The sequence below is a fragment of the Mercenaria mercenaria genome, chromosome 1 (genome assembly GCF_021730395.1).
Source record: "Mercenaria mercenaria strain notata chromosome 1, MADL_Memer_1, whole genome shotgun sequence".
NCBI classification, from domain to species: domain Eukaryota; kingdom Metazoa; phylum Mollusca; class Bivalvia; order Venerida; family Veneridae; genus Mercenaria; species Mercenaria mercenaria.
This window is the reverse complement of record NC_069361.1, coordinates 33471708-33492579: the sequence shown is the minus strand read 5'-3', so window position 1 is coordinate 33492579 and position 20872 is coordinate 33471708. Positions and strand designations below refer to the sequence as shown.

Here is a 20872-nt window from a genome sequence, read left to right as displayed (position 1 = left end):
CATCAATCAAAACTAAAGTAAATGAGCAGAAACTGTTGGTTTTTTTTTTATTTTAGTTACAGCAACCTTGGCCTTAACCCCAGTGTTTTCAAATAAAATTATAGGTCTCCATATAAGCTTGCTATATACCAAGTCTGATGACAATATGACTATCTGAACTAATGTTACAGACAGTAAACCATCTGTTTAATGCCACCTGCTCACTTGTCACCCAAACTAACACCATACCCTTAACTTTTAAGAAAATCTGGTTGAAATTGCCTTTTTGCACACCTCTAACATGTATGTAAGATCAGCTGTTTTGCAAAGTTTTGCCAACACAAAAAACCAGACTGTTGCCACTACTTACTATCCTTGCCAAGTATAGATCCTGAGGTCAGTCTCCTTCCTAATATTGGTATCATATAATATTTATAATGTACTTAGACAATAGATCTTCAAGTCCTATGTATGCTAAACCATACATCTTGAATCAAACCAAGTGTAATAAGAGGTGTACAGGTTTAATTGTTTCAAATCAGTGTCACCCTAGTCTGATAATGCAAAAAGCTTAATTATATCAAAAAATGATAACCAGCAAATGCGAAGTTGATGCCCTCAGGTTATGGTATAATGCTATATGATACACTGCAGGCAAGTTGATGCCCTCAGGTTATGGTATAAGGCTATATGATACACTGCAGGCAAGTTGATGCCCTCAGGTTATGGTATAAGGCTATATGATACACTGCAGGCAAGTTGATGCCCTCAGGTTATGGTATATGCCCTCAGGTTATGGTATAAGGCTATATGATACACTGCAGGCAAGTTGATGCCCTCAGGTTATGGTATAAGGCTATATGATACACTGCAGGCAAGTTGTTGCCCTCAGGTTATGGTATAAGGCTATATGATACAGTGCAGGCAAGTTGATGCCCTCAGGTTATGGTATAAGGCTATATGATACACTGTAGGCAAATTATGCCCTGGATATGCATAAAGCATATTTATACAATGACAATGTCAAGGTATCCAGCTGATAAGCTACTGACACCTTTTATTTGCATAAAACACTGGTGCCTTTTACAAATAAATATGAAATGAGCAATTAAATAAATTGCTTTACAGACCAATGAGTAATTTACTGAATCTGCATAAAGCATACAGAAAACACTGGTTCCTATTAAAAATATTTACCCAGTGAGAAAATGATGCCCTGCATGTTACAAGAAAAACCATCCAATTAGCAACTGATGCTCTGAATATACATTTGCAGCATAAATAAAACACATAGAGCCTATCAAAATGTAACCATCCAATCAGTATGCTTTCACGCTAAAGCATAAAGAAAATCTTGGTTACTATAAATATTAGCTAGCCAAAGGAACTTTTTAAAATTAATACAAAAGAATACAGAGTTATATTTTTAAATAAAAAAACTTGACATTTGGAATATGGGTATATGTCTACCGTATTTTGGTGTGTATAGGTCGCGGTAATGTACAGTCCGCATCTAATTTTTGCTCTGGAAATGGTCGGAAAATTTAACTTCTAGCGTATTAGTCACAGTTAAATTTCGGATTTTTTCCCCAGCAATATTTACTGGCAAAAAAGTTATGGCGGCAGCCATATTGATGCCGCGGACTGAATTATTATCAGAACCTCAGATTGGTGGAAATCGGACTGTGTTATTTTCGTTCCCAACCGTTTCGTACCAACAGTAGTATCGGTAACAGACTACATCAAAGAAAAGCGGCTTTTTAACACTAATTGGCAGCAGACGTCTGTTATCATGCAAGTTTAAGTGTGAATTGTTTGCACAGCAATTATAACACCTTTCCTTGTCATGTAATTAACCGCGTTCTTTTGATTCTGAGTAAAAAGATTAACAAAATATCTCTTTTTGGATTTTTTTCTTTTATTTAAAAATCAAAAGTAAAAAATAATCATTCAAGCTTTTTAATACACTAAGAATTAGTATAAACAATGTTTGGAATGGAGGACGGATCTGTCTGGATTTTATCCAACCCGGAGTACATGTCAATGGCGTTCAGTAAAACGAAAGTAGAAACAAACGCAATTCAGACTGCAAAAACATCTTTGAATTAAAGTCATTCGTAATTTTAATAGTCTGTATGGGTTATTTACGATATATTTTATTGAAAGTAACCGCTATTGGTTGAAAAGCCGCCGATACTGATATTTTTTATCCATTTTGTTCGTTCGTAACAGATGCACGTAATTTTGCGAGAGCTACGGTCAGAAAATTGGCCCGAAAAAAACTGCTGGCAATGTTCTGTCGTATAGGTCGCAGGAACTTTTTCAGGCAGCAAAATGGGTAGAAAAAGTGCGACCTATACACACTAAAATACGGTATCTAATCACGAAACGCAAGTTGAGAAATGTAGGACTCAAAAATTACCAGACATACTGAAGGCAGGGCCTGCTTCCAGGGGCAAATGATTCTGCCTGTGACCCATGGTCTGCTCTGTTAGCTATTCAGTCAGTAAATTTTCAGTGAACACCCCTTTGAATAATAAATGGTACTGCCCAAATTGAGTGATGGACCATTCCATTTTAGAAATTTAGCGTGGTAAGGGTTAGGCTTCATGTTGATATCTAATACTGTTATATCATCTATAAATCAATCCTAATTTCATATGTTTTTTTTTCTAATATGAGCTGATTGACATTCTTTTACTTTATCAACATCAAAACCTTTGCAAAACACCTTGAAAATACCTCATAAAAATATCCTGATCTAATCTTTACCTGCTATTTCAGTCAACTGTTGATATCACAAATTTTGCTCAAAGCCAAACAATCATAAAAAGATGCAAAAAATAAGTTCCCTGGTATAAGAATATTGGGAACATTGACAATAAATGTTCTTGAATCTTGAAACACAGCAACAAATCAATTTGAGTTTTTACACATGTGATTCATTTAAAGAACCAAAATCCTTTACTGCATTTTAATGATTTGAAAAACAACTACATCAAAGGACATGGTGAAAGTTAAATAAGGCAGTAAGGCGGTATTAACATAATCATTATTAAAGTTTTGTTACAGTATGCATTTTAAAATGGGCCAGATATTTGATAATAAAAGATACCGAAAGTCAAAAGAACCATCACTGTGTTTGAACAAAACATCTATCTCTTTTAGAAAGCAAAATTCATTAATTTCTTTACATCTTTATAGATCAGGAAAGCAGGTGGAAAAATCTGAACTGTCTGTTTCACTGTCGGTATAAGTGTTAGTACTTTTCAATGGCTTTGACACTAAAATAAGTCCTCGTTAGTATACTTTTTACAAAGTATTTTTGTTTTAGTTTATAGTAATTTATTTTAGGTTGATTGTGAAAAAAGTTCTGTAACTTATATTAATCACACTCCACACTTCAGCACCACAAGGTCCCTGCTAATGCTGAGTGCCAAGCAATTTTAGGGAGCTTGGCAATTACCAATTTTCTATGTTATAACATGGCTATGGAGGAAACCCATAGTCTTCTGCACTCAGACCCTATGCTCTACCACTAGACTACCAAAGCAGTGTCATTGCTATCCCCTATACTCGCTGGACTTCTACCACTAATTTCTGTTTCAGTTTTGACATTTTCTAGATTCAAAATAAGTAGTAGATAGGAGAGAATTAAGTCTATGGTTGATTGTAACACATCTTATATTTGCTTGAGTAGCATATTACATTGAAGTATGTTATGTTGTAACTTACTTCAAAGGGTTTTTTCCTGTTGTTTCATAACATCTTTTACATCACATAAGAAGCAGAACAAGAATATCCTACATATCATTTAAATGTATTACCTACCAATCTTTCATAAAATAGATGTTAAGTTTGCATATTCAAGTTAATTTTATTCTCTAAGGATCCTCAACTTCAGTGGCTTAAAGCCTGGGCAAAAATATAACATATATTTCCATTGTAATGTAGGTAGTCCACTTACTTCAAGACATACTGAGACTTTTGACTCCTGCCTTTGTCTATTATATAAGGATCAAAAAGCTGTATATTTTTCCTGCTTAGGTATTGCATAGGTATAGCCTTACATCTGTTTACTGCTGTGATATTTCATTACAGGGATATTTTAGGGTTTTGGCTCTTCCCTATGTCTACTGCTGTGATATTTCATTACAGGGATATGTTAGGGTTTTGACTCTTGCCTCTGTCTACTGCTGTGATATTTCATTACAGGGATATGTTAGGGTTTTGACTCTTGCCTCTCAGTCTACTGCTGTGATATTTCACTACAGGGATATGTTAAGGTTTTGACTCTTGCCTCTGCCTACGGCTGTGATACATGTATTTCATTACAGGGCTATGTTAGGGTTTTGACTCTTGCTGCTGTCTACTGCATGGATGTTTCATTAAAGGGATATCTTAGGACTTTGACTCCTGCCTCTGTCAACAGTTCATTACAGGGATATCTTTGGGTTTTCATTCTTGCCTCTGTCAACTGTTTATCACAGGGATATCTTAGGGTTTTCACTCTTGCCTCTGTCAACTGTTCATTACAGGGATATTTTTGGGTTTTCACTCTTGCCTCTGTCAACTGTTTATTACTGGGATATCTTAGGGTTTTCACTCTTGGCTCTGTCAACTGTTCATTACAGGGATATCTTAGGACTTTGACTCTTGCCTCCGTCAACAGTTCATTACAGGGATATCTTAGGGTTTTCACTCTTGCCTCTGTCAACAGTTCATTACAGGGATATCTTAGGACTTTGACTCTTGCCTCCGTCAACAGTTCATTACAGGGATATCTTAGGGTTTTCACTCTTGCCTCTGTCAACAGTTCATTACAGGGATATCTTAGGGTTTTCACTCTTGCCTCTGTCAACTGTTCATTACCTCTGTATTCTGCAGTGATATTTCATTACAGAAATATCTTAAGATTTTCACTCTTGCCTCTACCTACCTCAGTGATATTTCATTATAGGGATATCTTAGGATTTTCACTCTTAAATCAGCTTCCTCTAGGCAAGTGGTAAATATTTCCATTGTATTCTAACTATGATAGGGATATTATAAGAGCTTTTACTACCAACTCTTGCCTCACATTTTGGGTTTTTGACTCCTACCTTTGACGAATGAGAAACAATATTTGACTGTATTGTAAATGTATTGAGATTTCAAAGAGATATCTCAGGGCTTTGGCTCTGTCCATCTGGTACATATTTCTGTTGCAATGTAACACTTATCTGCTAATGTAAATCTCAAGAAGGAAAATGGACTTATTGTCATACAGGAAATATCATTGTCAGTGGACACTTGAACACAGCTTCCTGATCACTTTGGGTGATTAAATCTTACCAATCAAGATATAAGGTTACCAACAGTTATTCCTTCCTATACTGACTGCTTAAAGGACCAAAACTGTTGAGTAAACATGTACGATAGTCAGATAGTCACGTATTAAGGTCATTTTTTTCCCCACTTCAACTTATTTAATTACAAAATAGTTCTAATTTCATGGGCAAACAATATAAATAGTTCCCTTTTAGTGTTTTTAAGCTCATAAATAAATTTGCTAACAATTTTTAACTTTCTGGAGCTTGACGGGATAACAAACATTTTGAATTATTATGCAAACATGGCATTTTTTGTTTTTTTTCAATAGTGAATAATGACCTTTATTACTTTCACCCAGTTTTTGGTCACTTAATTTTCAAGAAAATTAGAAAGCAAAACTGAATTTAAGAGATCTTAATAAAACTATATTTTATTAACCTTATCACTGCCACAGTTAGAAATTTCAATAACACCCTATGATTTTTTTTTTTCTTTAACCTTTAGCATGCTAGATAAATTGTCGTCTGCTGCAAATGTCGTCTGCTAAAATTGTAAAGTTCATTCAATTTGCTCCAAAATTAGAAGAAATATTGTCAGAGTAGCAAACAGCTTGGAACCTGATCAGACGCCGATTTAATCGGCGTCTGATCTGGTTCCAAGCTGTTTGCAAAGGCTGTTAAATTCGCCTGCAGCAGGCTAAGGGTTAAGAAGTCTACAATTCATACTTACTGGAAATAGGAAAAAAGATGCTGTGGGTGCAGAGAATCAAAAATGATTGGCAGTCTAACACTGCACCTAGGGATACAAATTCCTCTTTAAGCATAGAAAAAACATATAATTAAATTATCTAATTTACTCAGGAAGACTGTTTCGGTTAAGTGTAACCTTAGTCAAGTGCGGCTTAAACATACCCTGAATGGAAAAAAGGAAATTTTATAAATAATAGTGCATTATCTGGCTCATGTGTAAATATAGTGTCACACTTCAGAAAATTTTATTAAAACTGTATTATAAAGCTGCAGCCCATTATTTCGGTTTGAGATAACAATCTCTAGGATCGGTGCAATAACCAGAGCACATGATGGACCAATCAGTGTCTGTATCTAAAAACATATTTTCTCTTCCTTATATTACACAAACTATTCATGCAATTATGTAAACATAATAAAATCCTGAAAACAGGATTTTCATCAGGTTTTCAACAAATACCTGATAAAGAGCATGTTTATGAGTATTGTATGTTAACTACTGAACCACACAGTCAGTGTATGATAACTTCGGAGTGACGTCACGTTTGTTTATATTTTCTGGACTTAAAGAAATAACAAAATAGGTAAAGCAGCTTACATAAACAATAATATTGGGAATATTATATTGCAACCCGTCTGTCAGTCCTGGTAGCTCAGTGGTTAAGGTTTAGTCTTTGAAATTTCGAATATTGCGGGCCATAGGTTCGAATGGAGCGGAGTGTTGTTGTTTTTTTCTTTTTGTTCTTTTGGTTTCTCTTTCAAGGTAACCACCATAATCATTCATTTCTCCTGGAATATATTTTTATTTATTTAGATCAAGGGGACCAAGCATCAGCTCTGTGTAAACACATCGTATTATGAATGCATAGTCAAGAAAACACTCGTAAATTTCGTGCAGGTTAAATTCCTCTGGTATATTGCCAGTATTACTGTAGTCAACATGTCCGAGGCATCCACGTCTTTTTGGAAAGAGAAACACTGTTCAGTATAAGAATGATGCTTTATGCATACTACAAACTTTTCTGAAGGTTTTTTCAAGCATAATCTTTTTTTTTCATATTTCAGTTCGTTATTATATACCGTAGTGCTGTATTGCTGTTTTTTCAATACAGTACAATCGCGATCCTACGAAAAGCCAAGGGACCGGCCGTTTTTTTCGTAATATCGCATTTTCGTTCGAGCGCAGCATAGGAAATTTCGCTACACAGCTCCTTGATATCTACACGTTGTGACCCATGATATTTAAACATGTTATTTTCGTATCGGAGTACATATACATGTATTCCAATTTTATATGTAGATCTGGGTCTATTACAAATCTTATTCGAACCTGAAATGTAAAACGGGTTTTTGTTTTCCTTCACTTTTTATTCACTGTATATAAAATATGTACTGGGTACATTGTTGCACGGGAACAAAAATAGCAATTGCCTATTCCGATTCAGCTACCTTTAACTGAATTGTTCGGAATAATAAAACGACTATTTACAGATGATCAGGACTTATATATTTTTTATCTGTTTTATTGAAGTGATTGTTTTAGACGTATAGATATCGAAACAAGTGTGACTGATATGCCATCCGATCCGATAGTTAGAGAAGAAAAAATAACCACTAACACAGCGTATGTGTTTCGAATTTAATTACGAAGTTTTCACACTTTAATAACTGTTTATGCCCAGCTAACTGATCGTGACACTTTACACTCTAAAGCATTTTCACGCCGTTATGGAAGGTGTGAAAACTTAGACAATACAGGTATTCGTAAAATCGCAACTAAAACAAGTTCAAAACAGGCTTTAAGGGCATAAAGATACATTCGTAGGAGCGCATTTTTCGTAAAATTGCATTTTCGTAAAATCGCGACTTTGTAACATAGAAATAAGAAGGAAAGCAGCCGGGACCACAACACCTTTTCGTAGTACACCGGTATTTCGTTAAATTGCGATTCGAATCACCGCGAATGCACTGTATTTTCAATTGTCTTTGGAAAACTGTAATTAAAACATAGATAAAAAGCAAGGATTTAAAAAAGTATAAATCACGTCGGACTCGAACCAACGCGACAATGGAAATATAAAAGAATCGCACATGTAAGGCTAACGCGCTACGACTGGTACTAATCTTCTACTTCAAAGAAAGCGTTTCAGTTAGTAGTATAATATAAAAGTGTTTACTTAGATTAATGATAATTATCGATTACCCTCCTGACTTGGACTCGTCCAAATAGTCACTCCGAAGTTATCAGACACGGACTGTACACCTTTTAATTTTTTTATAGTGACCAGGTTCAATAAGCAAAAAAGTTTCATTAAAATCTACTTCATACAATATAAAATTTGGGATTTTTTGCCGCTGATCTGCATTTTCTTCTCTTTTTACAGTAAAGCCCAAATTACATCCCATAGTTGAATAAATTCTCAGTAAAGGATGACTTTAGACACTTAAATAAGTTCTTCATAAAAGAAGTTTTGGAGCTTAGAGAATGCATATTTACCTTATCTTAGCCACAATACCCATAGAGCTGACAAGGACTGGACTTATAGAAATAGAAGTTAGAAAATTAATAGTAACTTCTTCTTTTGGTTGCACAAGAAAAAACAAAAGACCTTAAATAAATGAACACAGAAGCTACACATAATTTTAAACTAGTCTTGCAGTTTGGTTTAGATTGCTGAAAACCCCTGATATACCTTAAATGTAAAAGTACAACCTAGAAAGTATACTAGAATAAAAAGAAATGGTCAGCTTTTTAAAGATTTTCATATTAGGGGAGGTAATTGCAAACTTTTATATTAATCAATGTACGATAAACTTACTTTACATGATGTATTTTTTTCTTCCTTATTAAATAAAGCTCAATAAAAACTGAAGCATGTCATAAAAATCATGATGTGAATGACTTCTGGCAGAGAGATCTTTCTTTTAAATTTTATAAGACAACAATTTTTAAAGAACTATTTTGTTCATTTCTGTAAGTTAAGAAGATACGATACATAATTACGGCTGAAATTCATCCTCCAATTTCCAATGGCCACATGTTGAGTACCAAGTGTCACAGGTTGAGAAAATTGAGCTGTCAGTCTGAGACTCAAACCCTGACCCCTGTCATACAGCGGGGAGCTCTACTGACTCAGCTCATCAGCTGCCTAAATACGCCTTCTTCCCCTTTTATAGTAATCAGGTCCTATACATAGACACATTATCGAACATCGAACAAGAAGTAGCAAATATTTTCACCTGGCAAAAAAATTCAGAGCACTCATTTTGCCCAGTTTTTATCAATTCTGAGGTTATAACATCTATCAGTCTGTAGTTGATCTACTTTGCAGGTTACTCAGCTAAAAACAACACCTTTTTCTCATTTCCCTGTCGTTACCATTTTTTTGGGGTGATTATCACTTATTCTATGTTTATCTTGCAACTGATCTAATTCTTTGCAATCTTTACATTCAGCAAGAGTAAAGGTTTTCTAACCTGAACAACTTTATAGAAAGGGAATTCATTCTTCTCCCCATCAAATGTCAAAATGACAATAATACCTATAATTTTTTGGCATTAAGAAGCAATTGTGTTATTTATGAATGCTCACACACTGGTTTTCATATAAACCCTCCCTTTTAGCTCAATGTTAAGATGTCTAGAGTGGGAGGTCACAGATTTGATTCTTGCCAAGGCTACACCAAAGCTCTGAAAAAGGTTCTAGAAGCTCCAAGCTGGGTAGGTGTCTTTGTGTGTATACCTGTTTCTGCACAAGTGCTTTATTATAGCTTATCTTATCTCTTAGTGAATATCAAGGGTGGCTCTCTGCCAGGTATGCACCCATCTGGATCCGCTAATTATACACATAATAGGTAGTGATAACACAATGTTCAATTACTGCCTCATGTCAAGCATTAAATATACTAATTAGCATTTAGAATGGGTACTGAAACTAATTTCAGTCGAAGAGCAACTGGAGTTTAAATTATTAACTTTAAACATACAATTAGGCTGACTTATCAATATTCAAAGTTTTCACACTTCAGTGTTATAAACATATAAATAATTAAAATCTATGCATTCAGACAGCCATAGCCGCAAAGTATTTTATGAGTATTAAAGCTCAATATTACAAAGCTGCAATCTTATGTCTTTATCCTGCAGTGTAAAGCGTGGTATCTGTAATATCAGCCTGCGATATCAAGCACCCAGTGTACAATATCAAGCAATCAATCTGCAATATCAAGTACTCAGCTTGCAATGTTGAGCATTCAGTCTGCAATATCAGTCATTCAGCATGCAATATCTGATATTCAACCAGAAATGTCAAGCATTCAGTCTGCAATATCAAGCACAAAGCCTGCAATATCAATCATTCAGCCTATGATATCAAGCAATCAGGCTGCAATATCAAGCATTCAGCCTGCAATATCAAGCATTAACTGGCAATATCAAGCAATTAATCTGCAATATCAATCATTCAGCTTGCATTCAGACTGTGATATCATGCATTCAGCCTTCAATATCAAGCACTAGGCCTGCGATAACAATCATTCAGCCTGTGATATTATGCATTCAGCCTTCAATATCAAGCATTAGGCCTGCAATAACAATCATTCAGCCTGTGATATCAAGCATTCAGCCTGCAATATCAAGCATTAACTGGCAATATCACACAATCAATCTGCAATATCAATCATTCAGCTTGCAATATCAGGCATTTTGCCTGTGATATCAAGCAATCAGTCTGCAATATCAAGCACTCCACTCAGCCTGCAATAACAATCATTCAGACTGTGACATCAAGGGTTCAGCCTGCAATATAAAGCATTCAGCCTGCAATAGCAAACATTCAGCCTGTGATATCAAACATTCAGCTTGCAATGTAGAGCATTCAACAAGCAATATTGAGCATTAACTGGTGATATCAATCAATCAATCTGCAATAACAATCATTCAGCTTGCAATATTAATCATTCAGCCTGTAATATCTGGCATTCAGCCAGCAAAATCAAGCATTCAGCCTGCATTATCAAGCATTCCGCCTTCAGTATCAAGAATTCTGTGTACAATGTAAAGCATTCAGCCTGTGATATTAAGCATTCAGCCTGTCTGTAATGTCAGGCTTTCAGGCTAGAATATTAAGCATTCAGCATATCTACAATATCATGCATTCAGTCTGCAATATTAAGCAGTCAGCCTATCTCCAATATCAAGCATTCAGCCTGCGATATTAAGCTTCCAGCCATTCTGTAATATCAAGCATTTAGCCTGCCTGCAATATCAAGCATTCAGCCTACAATATCAAGCAATTCAGTCTGTCTGCAATGTCAGGCATTCAGGCCGCAACATTAAGCATTCAGCCTGTCTCATGTCTCAAGCATCCAGCCAGCAATATTAAAAATTCAGCCTAGCTGTCTGAATATCAGATATTCAGCCTGCAATAATAAACATTCAGCCTGTCCGAAATAGGTCTGCAATATCAAGCATTCAGGCTGTCTGCAATATTATAAAACCTTCTATATCAGTCATTCAGCCTTAGATATATCTTAACATTCAGCTTGTGATATTTAGCAATCAAACGTCTTAACTTCTAAGCAGTTTAGATCTGCCATAATGATTACTTTACTTCAAAAGGAAAAATTTGTTTCAACATTATTTCTTGTTGGGTATTTCCATTACTGACAGTTCTAAATTATCTTTGTAAATCTGCCTTTATTTCTGAAGAGGGAGTAATCATTAGATTTTGCAATACATTCTAAGAAGAAAATACCACAAACAGGAAGCATTCTCAGAAATAAACAGCGACTCTCCAATGGTAACCACAAATGCATGTTCCTAAATTATACTGTATTCTGCTGATACTGGTTCAGATAATACAACCATTTCAAAATTGGGTAAGTTCTTACAACATCAAGCTTTTTTTAATTTATACAAATGTATTTGAGTTTGACAGAGAGGAAAACTTAAGGCTTTTGAATGAAAGTAATTAGATGAAACCGTGTTGAGAGGTCTACACCATAAATGACAATTCCATGTGAAAGTAGACAAGCTCCTCGATTATGATATATCTTTTTTACATTTTTATGATTCAATATAGTGATCTGAGCCAGTCTACATCAAATATCATACATTCCTCTAAGAAAATCTCTGAAATAGACTGGCTTTTGATTGATTCTACGATACTGAATTAAACAACAAGAGCTCTCCGCCAAACGCGGCAATATATGCCCGAAGGGGTATTCAGCAAAATTTAAAGTCAGAATGGTGAAAGCAGTTGTGTGTGTGCGTGCGTGCGTGCGTGCGTGCGTGCGCGCGCTGTGGTGGTGGTGACAATATACTTAAGGTTAAGAAACTAAATGAAAAATTTCTTATTTCTTTTTTGGGGGGAGTGTAAGTTGGTGGAAGGGCAGGAAGGGTGGTGGTGGGTGTAATGTACATAGTGGCAGTGACAGGATACAAAAGGACAAGAAACTAAATGAAAAACATTTTGTTTCTTTTGGTGGGGTGGGGGTAGGGTTAAAATGTGAGAGGGGAAGAGGTTACAATGTAGATTGTTGCAGTCTGCAAATCATCTCATCACCACCTGCCTACATTCCAAATTACAAGTCAATATCTTTAATCGTCTGGACATGAAATATGACAGACTGATATGACCTTGCCGTAACCTTGACCTTTGACCTACCACCCTGGTTCATGCACTCTGCACATCATCACCATCTACCTACATCTCAAGTTTGAAGTAAATATCTTGAATGGTTAATAAGTTATGCTCTGGACATAAAATATGACAGACTTTATCTTTGACCTTGACTTTGACCTACAGACTCCATTCATGTGCTCTGCACATCGTCTCATCACCACCTACCATTATGCTATGTTTGAAGACAATACTTTGCATGGTTACTTAGTTATGCTCCAGACACTAAATACCGATGGACAGTTTTGACCTTTTAGCTCAATTTGTGACCTTGACCATTGACCTACAGAGCCAGTTAAAGGGTTCTACACATCGCCTTATTGCCAGCTGCCTATATGCTAAGTTTACGTGAATATCTTTAATGGTAACAAGTTGTTCCGGACACTAGTCATGATGGACGGATGGACGCATATGCAATTACATTAAACATCCCATTTTTTTAAAACAGGTGTATAAAAAGGAAAAACAAGAGGGCCAAGATGGTCCTAGGTCGCTCACCTAAGAAACACTCCATAACAGTGTAAAACATGTTTGACCTAGTGATTTCATGGAAACAAATATTCTGACCAATATTCATTAAGATTGGACCAAAAAATTGGTCTCTTGCGATAAAACAAGCATTTTCTTAGATATGACCTAGTTTTTGACCCTAGATGACCCATGTTCAAACTCGACCTAGATTTTATCAAGGCAATCATTCTGACCAAAATTCATGAAGATCAACTGAAAAATACAGCCTCTATCACATACAGAAGTTTTTTCTTTGATTTGACCAAGTGACCTAGTTTTTGACCTCAGATGACCCATATTCAAATTCGACCTAGATTTCATTAAGGCAATCAACCTGACCAAATTTCATAAATATCAACTGAAAAAAACAGTCTCTATCGCATACACAAGATTTTTCTTTAATTTGACCTAGTGACCTAGTTTTTGACCTCAGATAACCCATATTCAAAACCGACCTAGTTTTCATCAAGGCAATCACTCTGACCAAATTTCATGAAGATCAATTGAAAAATACACCCTCTATTGCATACACAATGTTTTTCTTCGATTTGACCTAGTGACCTAGTTTTTGACCCCAGATGACCCATTTTCGAAATCAGCCTAGATTTTAACAAGGTAATCATTCTGGCTAAATTTCATGAAGATCAGTTGAAAAATACAGCCTCTATTGCATACACAAGGTTTTTCTTTGATTTGACCTAGTGACCTAGTTTTTGACCCCAGATGACCCATTTTCGAACCTGGTCTAAATTTCATCAAGGCAATCATTCTGATCAAAATTCATGAAGATCAATTGAAAAATACAGCCTCTATCGCATACACAAGGTTTTTACGTGATATGACCTAGTGACCTAGTTTTTGACCCCAGATGACCCATTTTCAAACGCGGCCTAGATTTCATCAAGGTTATCCTTCTGACAAAAATTCACGAAGATCAATTGAAAAATACAGCCTCTATCGCATACACAAGGTTTTTCTTTGATTTGACCTAGTGACCTAGTTTTTGACCCGAGATGACCCATTTTCGAACCCGGCTTAGATTTCATCAAGGCAATCATTCTGACCAAAATCCATGAAGATCAATTGAAAAATACAGCCTCTATCGCATACACAAGGTTTTTCTTTGATTTGACCTAGTGACCTAGTTTTTGACCCGAGATGACCCATTTTCGAACTCGGCTTAGATTTCATCAAGGTTATCATTCTGACCAATATTCATGAAGATTAATTGAAAAATACCACCTCTATCGCATACACAAGGTTTTTCTTTGATTTGACCTAGTGACCTAGTTTTTGACCCGAGATGACCCATTTTCGAACTCGGCCTAGATTTCATCAAAGTTATCATTCTGACCAATATTCATGAAGATTAAATGAAAAATACAGCCTCTATCGCATACACAAGGTTTTTCTTTGATTTGACCTAGTGACCTAGTTTTTGATCCGAGATGACCCATTTTCGAACTCGGCCTAGATTTCATCAAGGTTATCATTCTGACCAATATTCATGAAGATTAATTGAAAAATACAGCCTCTATCGCATACACAAGCTAAATGTTGACAGACGACGGACGACAGACGCCAGACGACGGACGCCGGACATCGAGCGATCAGAAAAACTCACCTGAGCATTGCTCAGGTGAGCTAAAAATGTAGAAATATCTTAATCATTGCCTAGTGGCTAGTCTAATGTGAAAAGGCCAACAGGAACTTGTTTTCCCCTTATATTCATGAGTTTCATCTCTTGAGAATTCAAACTTTTCATGAATAAAATAAATATCTGTTTCAGTTTATTCATGGTTTATCCAGATGCATTTCTGCTTTTGCTTTTCAACACGAGTCATTGGGAATTCAGTACTTTGTGAAAATAAAACAGGACAAATGAGATTTCATTTCCCAAAATAAAGTTGGCATTAATAAAAATGTTTTAATGTATTCTTCAGAAATATTCAGAGATATCAAATTGTACACTTTACTTAGTGTATTGCCTGGACAGAGGCAACATTTTTTTTTATTGTCATTTAAGCTTACAGCTTATTGTAGCGGCTTACAGTTTACTGTAGCGTTACTTTGGTAACAAATGTTGTATTACTATCTTTATTTCTTACGTTATTTTTTTTGTCTGAATAAAGCAATGTACCTAGTGGCATTTTTTTGGGGATTTTCTATATAACAATTGTCCTTACCATACTTCTTGGCCTGCAAAGCTGCCACAGTCTGTTCTTTTGGTGTGCTTCCATTTGTTAATGCTTTATGTCCATATATGGCTATGTCTGAAAATACAGAACAAAATTGTACATTACCAAATGAAACAAATAAATCTCTAGAAATAATCATTAAATCGTCACCTTAGCGCAGTAAGTCAATAAGTCCTTCTTTAAATCAATGCAGTTATCCACTTTTTGCACTGAGGTGACGAAATGACAAAATTCTGATGTTTTTTCTCGTGTCTGCATTGATGCTTCCCAAAGGAATCGGTTGAAATTGTGTTGTTATTGTTCTCTGAAGCAGGATCTCCACTTTCTCTGCAAAAAAACTTCCTTGAGTAACAAAGCAATTTCATTGTATCAATCTGTGAAAACGTATTTCATTTGATTCTCATACTGTGAAATCATTCAATTTCTTTAGCATAAAATTCTATAATTTCGGCCAAAGCTCAAAACGACACAAATTCTTAAATCATGAATTTCATAAAGGAGTTCTATTCGTTACTTTTGGAATTTAAAATTGTGGAATCACACAACACAGAATTCTGTGAAAACTTATGACAAATGTTCACAGAATTTCCTCAATACCACTGAGAATCACTCTTGTAAATGTTTGGAAGGTTTGTAAAGAGGACAAAAGAAATTATTAATGAACACCCACACCTACTAAAGTAAAAACAGAAAAAATATCTGAACTTCTCATGTATTTGACAAGGTATCAGCCCATTTTCACTTGTAAAATAGGAGAAATACTAGAAAATGCTTTTGTAAAAAAGCGCATGTCTCCCTTAATGCAAAGTCCTATAGGCAAGAAGTCAATAGGGGTCAGGAGCGAAAGTCAAAGAGACACTGATGGTTGGCTGCAATAGGGATCATCTACTTTGCATGTCCAATCATCTCGCTAAATTTCAACACTCTTGGCCTAGTGGTTCTCAAGTCACTGTTCAGGCTTCTGTGACCTTGACCTTTGATCAAGTGACCTCAAAATAAATAGGGGTCATCTACTCTGCATGTCCAATCATCCTATTAAGTTTCAACATTGTAGGTCAGGTGGTTCTCAAGTTATTTCCAAAAAATGATTTTACATGAACAGGCCACTGTGACCTTGACCTTTAATAGACTGACCCCAAAATCAATATGGGTCATCTACTCTGCATGTTCAATCATCCTATGAAGTTTCAACATTCTGGGTCAAGTGGTTCTCAGGTTATTGATCGGAACTGGTTATCAATGTTCAGGCCCCTGTGACCTTGACCTTTAACTGAGTGACCCCAAAAACAATAGGGGTCATTTACTCTGCATGAACAATCATCCTATGAATTTTCAACATTCTGGGTCGAGAGGTTCTCAAGTTATTGACCGGAAATTGTTTTCCATGTTCAGGCCCCTGTGGCCTTGACCTTTAACAGAGTGACCCTAAAATCGTTAGGGGTCATCTACTCTGCATGACCAATCATCCTATGAAGTTTCATCATTCTGGGTCAAGTGGTTCTCAAGTTACTGACCGGAAACGGTTTTCAATGTTCAGGCCCCTGTGACCTTGACCTTTCACAGAGTGATCCCAAAATCGTTAGGGGTCATCTACTTTGCATATACAATCATCCCATGAAGTTTCAACATTCTGGGTCAAGTGGTTCTCTAGTTATTGATCCGAAATGGTTTTCCATGTTCAGGCCCCTGTGACCTTGACCTTTGACAGAGAGACCCCAAAATCAATAGGGGTCATCTACTCTTCATGACCAATCATCCTATGAAGTTTCAACATTCTGGGTCAAGTAGTTCTCAAGTTACTGACCGGAAATGGTTTGCAATCTTCAGGCCCCTGTGACCTTGACCTTTAATAGAGTGACCCCAAAATCGATAGGGGTCATCTACTTTGCATGTACAATCATCCTATGAAGTTTCAACATTCTGGGTCAAGTGGTTCTCTAGTTATTGATCTGAAATGGTTTTCCATGTTCAGGCCCTAACATTTTTTCCATACACACAAAAAATCCCAACTTGAGTGAGGATAATTTTCAAGCTTTATCTCAACACATCCAGACAATGATAACACAGGAAGAATGGAATTATTTTTACAACCTATCTGGAAGAGCAATTTTCATACACTCTGACATTATTATTTTTCACCTATCTCTTTTCTGGAACACCATTAAACATTTTTGCAGAAAAGCCAACAATCGAAAAAAGTGGAGGCTAAGGCTATTAACAAACAAAATATTTTGTTTCTGCAAAAGCAGATCGAAATAAAAGTTTTATTTTATTTTTCATTACTAAGTACATTAAGAATTTACCATTTAATATTTCTAATTCATAGGTGTTTATAGCATGAACTTCATATCTTGCAAGTCTAATAAAGGTAAGTTACATAATGTACATGGCGAAATATGACAGGAACTTAACTGATGAAAATAATGTGGCATTAGACTCCTATAAATATTACTGTATGTTCACATTTTTGGTAATAAAGGTTTTAAAAGGTCCTCTGAAAAATGTTAAAAGTTTGTATACAGTGCAACCTCTGTAGAGCAACACGCTTTAGGAGATACAAATATTGACTGCTATGCAGAGGTTGTTGTTCTGGAGAGGTAAATTTGATAGTTTATGTTTCAGCTGAGGGAAATTTTGATGATGTTGTTAAAGAGAGGTTTCTGCTTAAGAGAGGGTCGCTCTGCAGAGGTGCACTGTATTGTGAAAGTGGACCTATCTGTAGTGGAACAGTCAACTCAAGCGATTAATATGGTCCCCCAAGTCATTTTTTTTAAATATATTCTCTCACTTAAAGCCCTTGATAATTATATCAAACACTTAGCTCATCTTCATATGGTGTTTTACGATAATATCAGTTTTTGATTCATTTTTTTAAAGACTAACTGCGAGAGCATAGAAATTATTTTCTTATTTTCAACCAACTGTGAAGGAGTACCTTTAAAATGTATCATCATTACTTATCAGTTTTTTCATCTTGCTGTCAGAAATGTATGTAAGAACCAGTCAACAAAAGATGTAGACAAAAAAATGATGGTACAAGTGTGGATATTTTCAAGAACAGTAACCTTACATCACAACATTATACATGTTACATAACCTTAGAAACTGAGATCAAAATAATGTTGCTATGACCTTTAAAATGGTATAATCAGCAAAAATGTGAGAAGCCAAGTGGTATCTACACTAGTAAACTCTCACCTGTATTACCTTTGTCAAGTATTATACCAGCTACAAGGTAACTAACCTAGAGTAAAAAGGTTACAAGTCATAATTATCAAAAAAGAAACTTGTCCTCTCGGTACTGTCAAACTTATACTTCAGTAAGAGCCCAGTTCCATATAGGAGAGAATAAATACATTACATCAGAGTGCCATCTTCAAATACAAAGAACAAAAGAGCATGCAAGACAAGAACATTCTATACAACATAATAAAATGCTAAAAATTGCACAAGCAGTTACTACAGCCAGTTAAATAATATAAATACAAGATTTCTGAATAATATTTTTTGTTTCATCATTAATATCTCATTAATATAGGCTATTAAAGACAAGACAGTGGACTTTGTTTATCAATTTACTGCTTTATAAATCATTTGAAGAATTTCACAAAAAAAAAACACATTTACAAACTTTAAATACAATGCGCGGATGACAACATGCACTTTTACAGCATGCAAATCTGTTTTTAAGCAAGGATATTAAAGTGCTTTTCATTGTTCAATTTTCTCTGCATGTTCGAAAGCTTCATGTGAGCATTAAAGGCTATGCTTGTTTATATAAAACATACACTTTGGTCTCCTTAAACATGCATTTAATTATAAAATATCTAATAAATCTTTTTTTAAGAATCAAAATATGTGCGTATGTTCATGCATCAGAGATAATTTTTCTCTTTGTCAAACTAAAAGCTTCTACTTAAGAGTTATAGTCCATGTTTCAGAGAAAAAAGTTCAAACAAGAAAGAAAGCATTGTTTTACTGTGATGAAAATTGAACAGCATACAAAACATTTATATTAATTTCTACAAAACTATTGTCAATTTTCTCATACATGTATATAATTCCGGAAAGAGACTGCATGAAGGGGCTACACTTCTGGATAGTTGAGCACCTTTAAAAAACTCACCATTTTTAAAAAACTGTTACATGTCTTCGTTTTGATGCATTTGCAACAATATACCCGTGTTTAAACTTAACATAATTAAGTAAAACATCGTTTTGAACAATTGTTTACATTTATTTCTTTACAAATGGCATTCTTTTTTAAAGGGGGACAACTCCTTTAGAATATTTTAAGTATCAAACTCTATGGGACATGTGTTGGACAGATAAGTTGTTTGTCAGGATGCTGTTCTTTTACTTAAAATTTCTGTTGTTTTGTGATATACTGCTAAACCTTAAGCCAGACATATTTTCTTTAAAATGTATGTTCACTGGTCACCACTGTTATGCATTTTGTGAGTATAGAACTTGCCTCACTATTGTGGCCATATACATGGTCTCCTTGTCTCACTCTTGTGGCCATATACATGGTCTCCTTGTCTCACTCTTGTGGCCATATACATGGTCTCCTTGTCTCACTCTTGTGGCCATATACATGGTCTCCCTGTCTCACTCTTGTGGCCATATACATGGTCTCCTTGTCTCACTCTTGTGGCCATATACATGGTCTCCTTGTCTCACTATTGTGGCCATATACATGGTCTCCCTGTCGCACTCTTGTGGCCATATACATGGTCTCCTTGTCGCACTCTTGTGGCCATATACATGGTCTCCTTGTCGCACTCTTGTGGCCATATACATGGTCTCCTTGTCGCACTCTTGTGGCCATATACATGGTCTCCCTGTCTCACTCTTGTGGCCATATACATGGTCTCCCTGTCTCACTCTTGTGGCCATATACATGGTCTCCCTGTCTCATTCTTGTGGCCATATACATGGTCTCCCTGTCTCACTCTTGTGGCCATATACATGGTCTCCCTGTCTCATTCTTGTGGCCATATACATGGTCTACCTGTCTCACTCTTGTGGCCATATACATGGTCTACCTGTCTCACTCTCATAACCATATATATATGGTCTACCAGTCTCACTCTCATAACCATATATATATATGGTCTACCTGTCTCACTCTTGTGGCCATATACATGGTCTCCCTGTCTCACTCTTGTGGCCATATACATGGTCTCCCTGTCTCACTCTTGTGGCCATATACATGGTCTACCTGTCTCACTCTTGTGGCCATATACATGGTCTACCTGTCTCACTCTCATAACCATATATATATGGTCTACCTGTCTCACTCTCATAACCATATATATATATGGTCTACCTGTCTCACTCTTGTGGCCATATACATGGTGTACCTGTCTCACTCTCATAACCATATATATATGGTCTACCTGTCTCACTCTTGTGGCCATATACATGGTCTCCCTGTC

The 20872-nt window shown here is 35.8% G+C and overlaps 1 protein-coding gene across 1 annotated transcript in view; it reads right to left on the bottom strand.

The window, feature by feature from the left end:
- Positions 1 to 20872, bottom strand: part of LOC123542088 (neuronal PAS domain-containing protein 1-like) — a 142609-nt gene that overhangs the window by 19626 nt on the left and 102111 nt on the right. The window contains exon 4 of the mRNA XM_053543905.1: positions 15420 to 15506. Within this exon, the coding sequence (XP_053399880.1) occupies positions 15420 to 15506 (87 nt within the window). The remainder of the gene's footprint in view (positions 1 to 15419; positions 15507 to 20872) is intronic.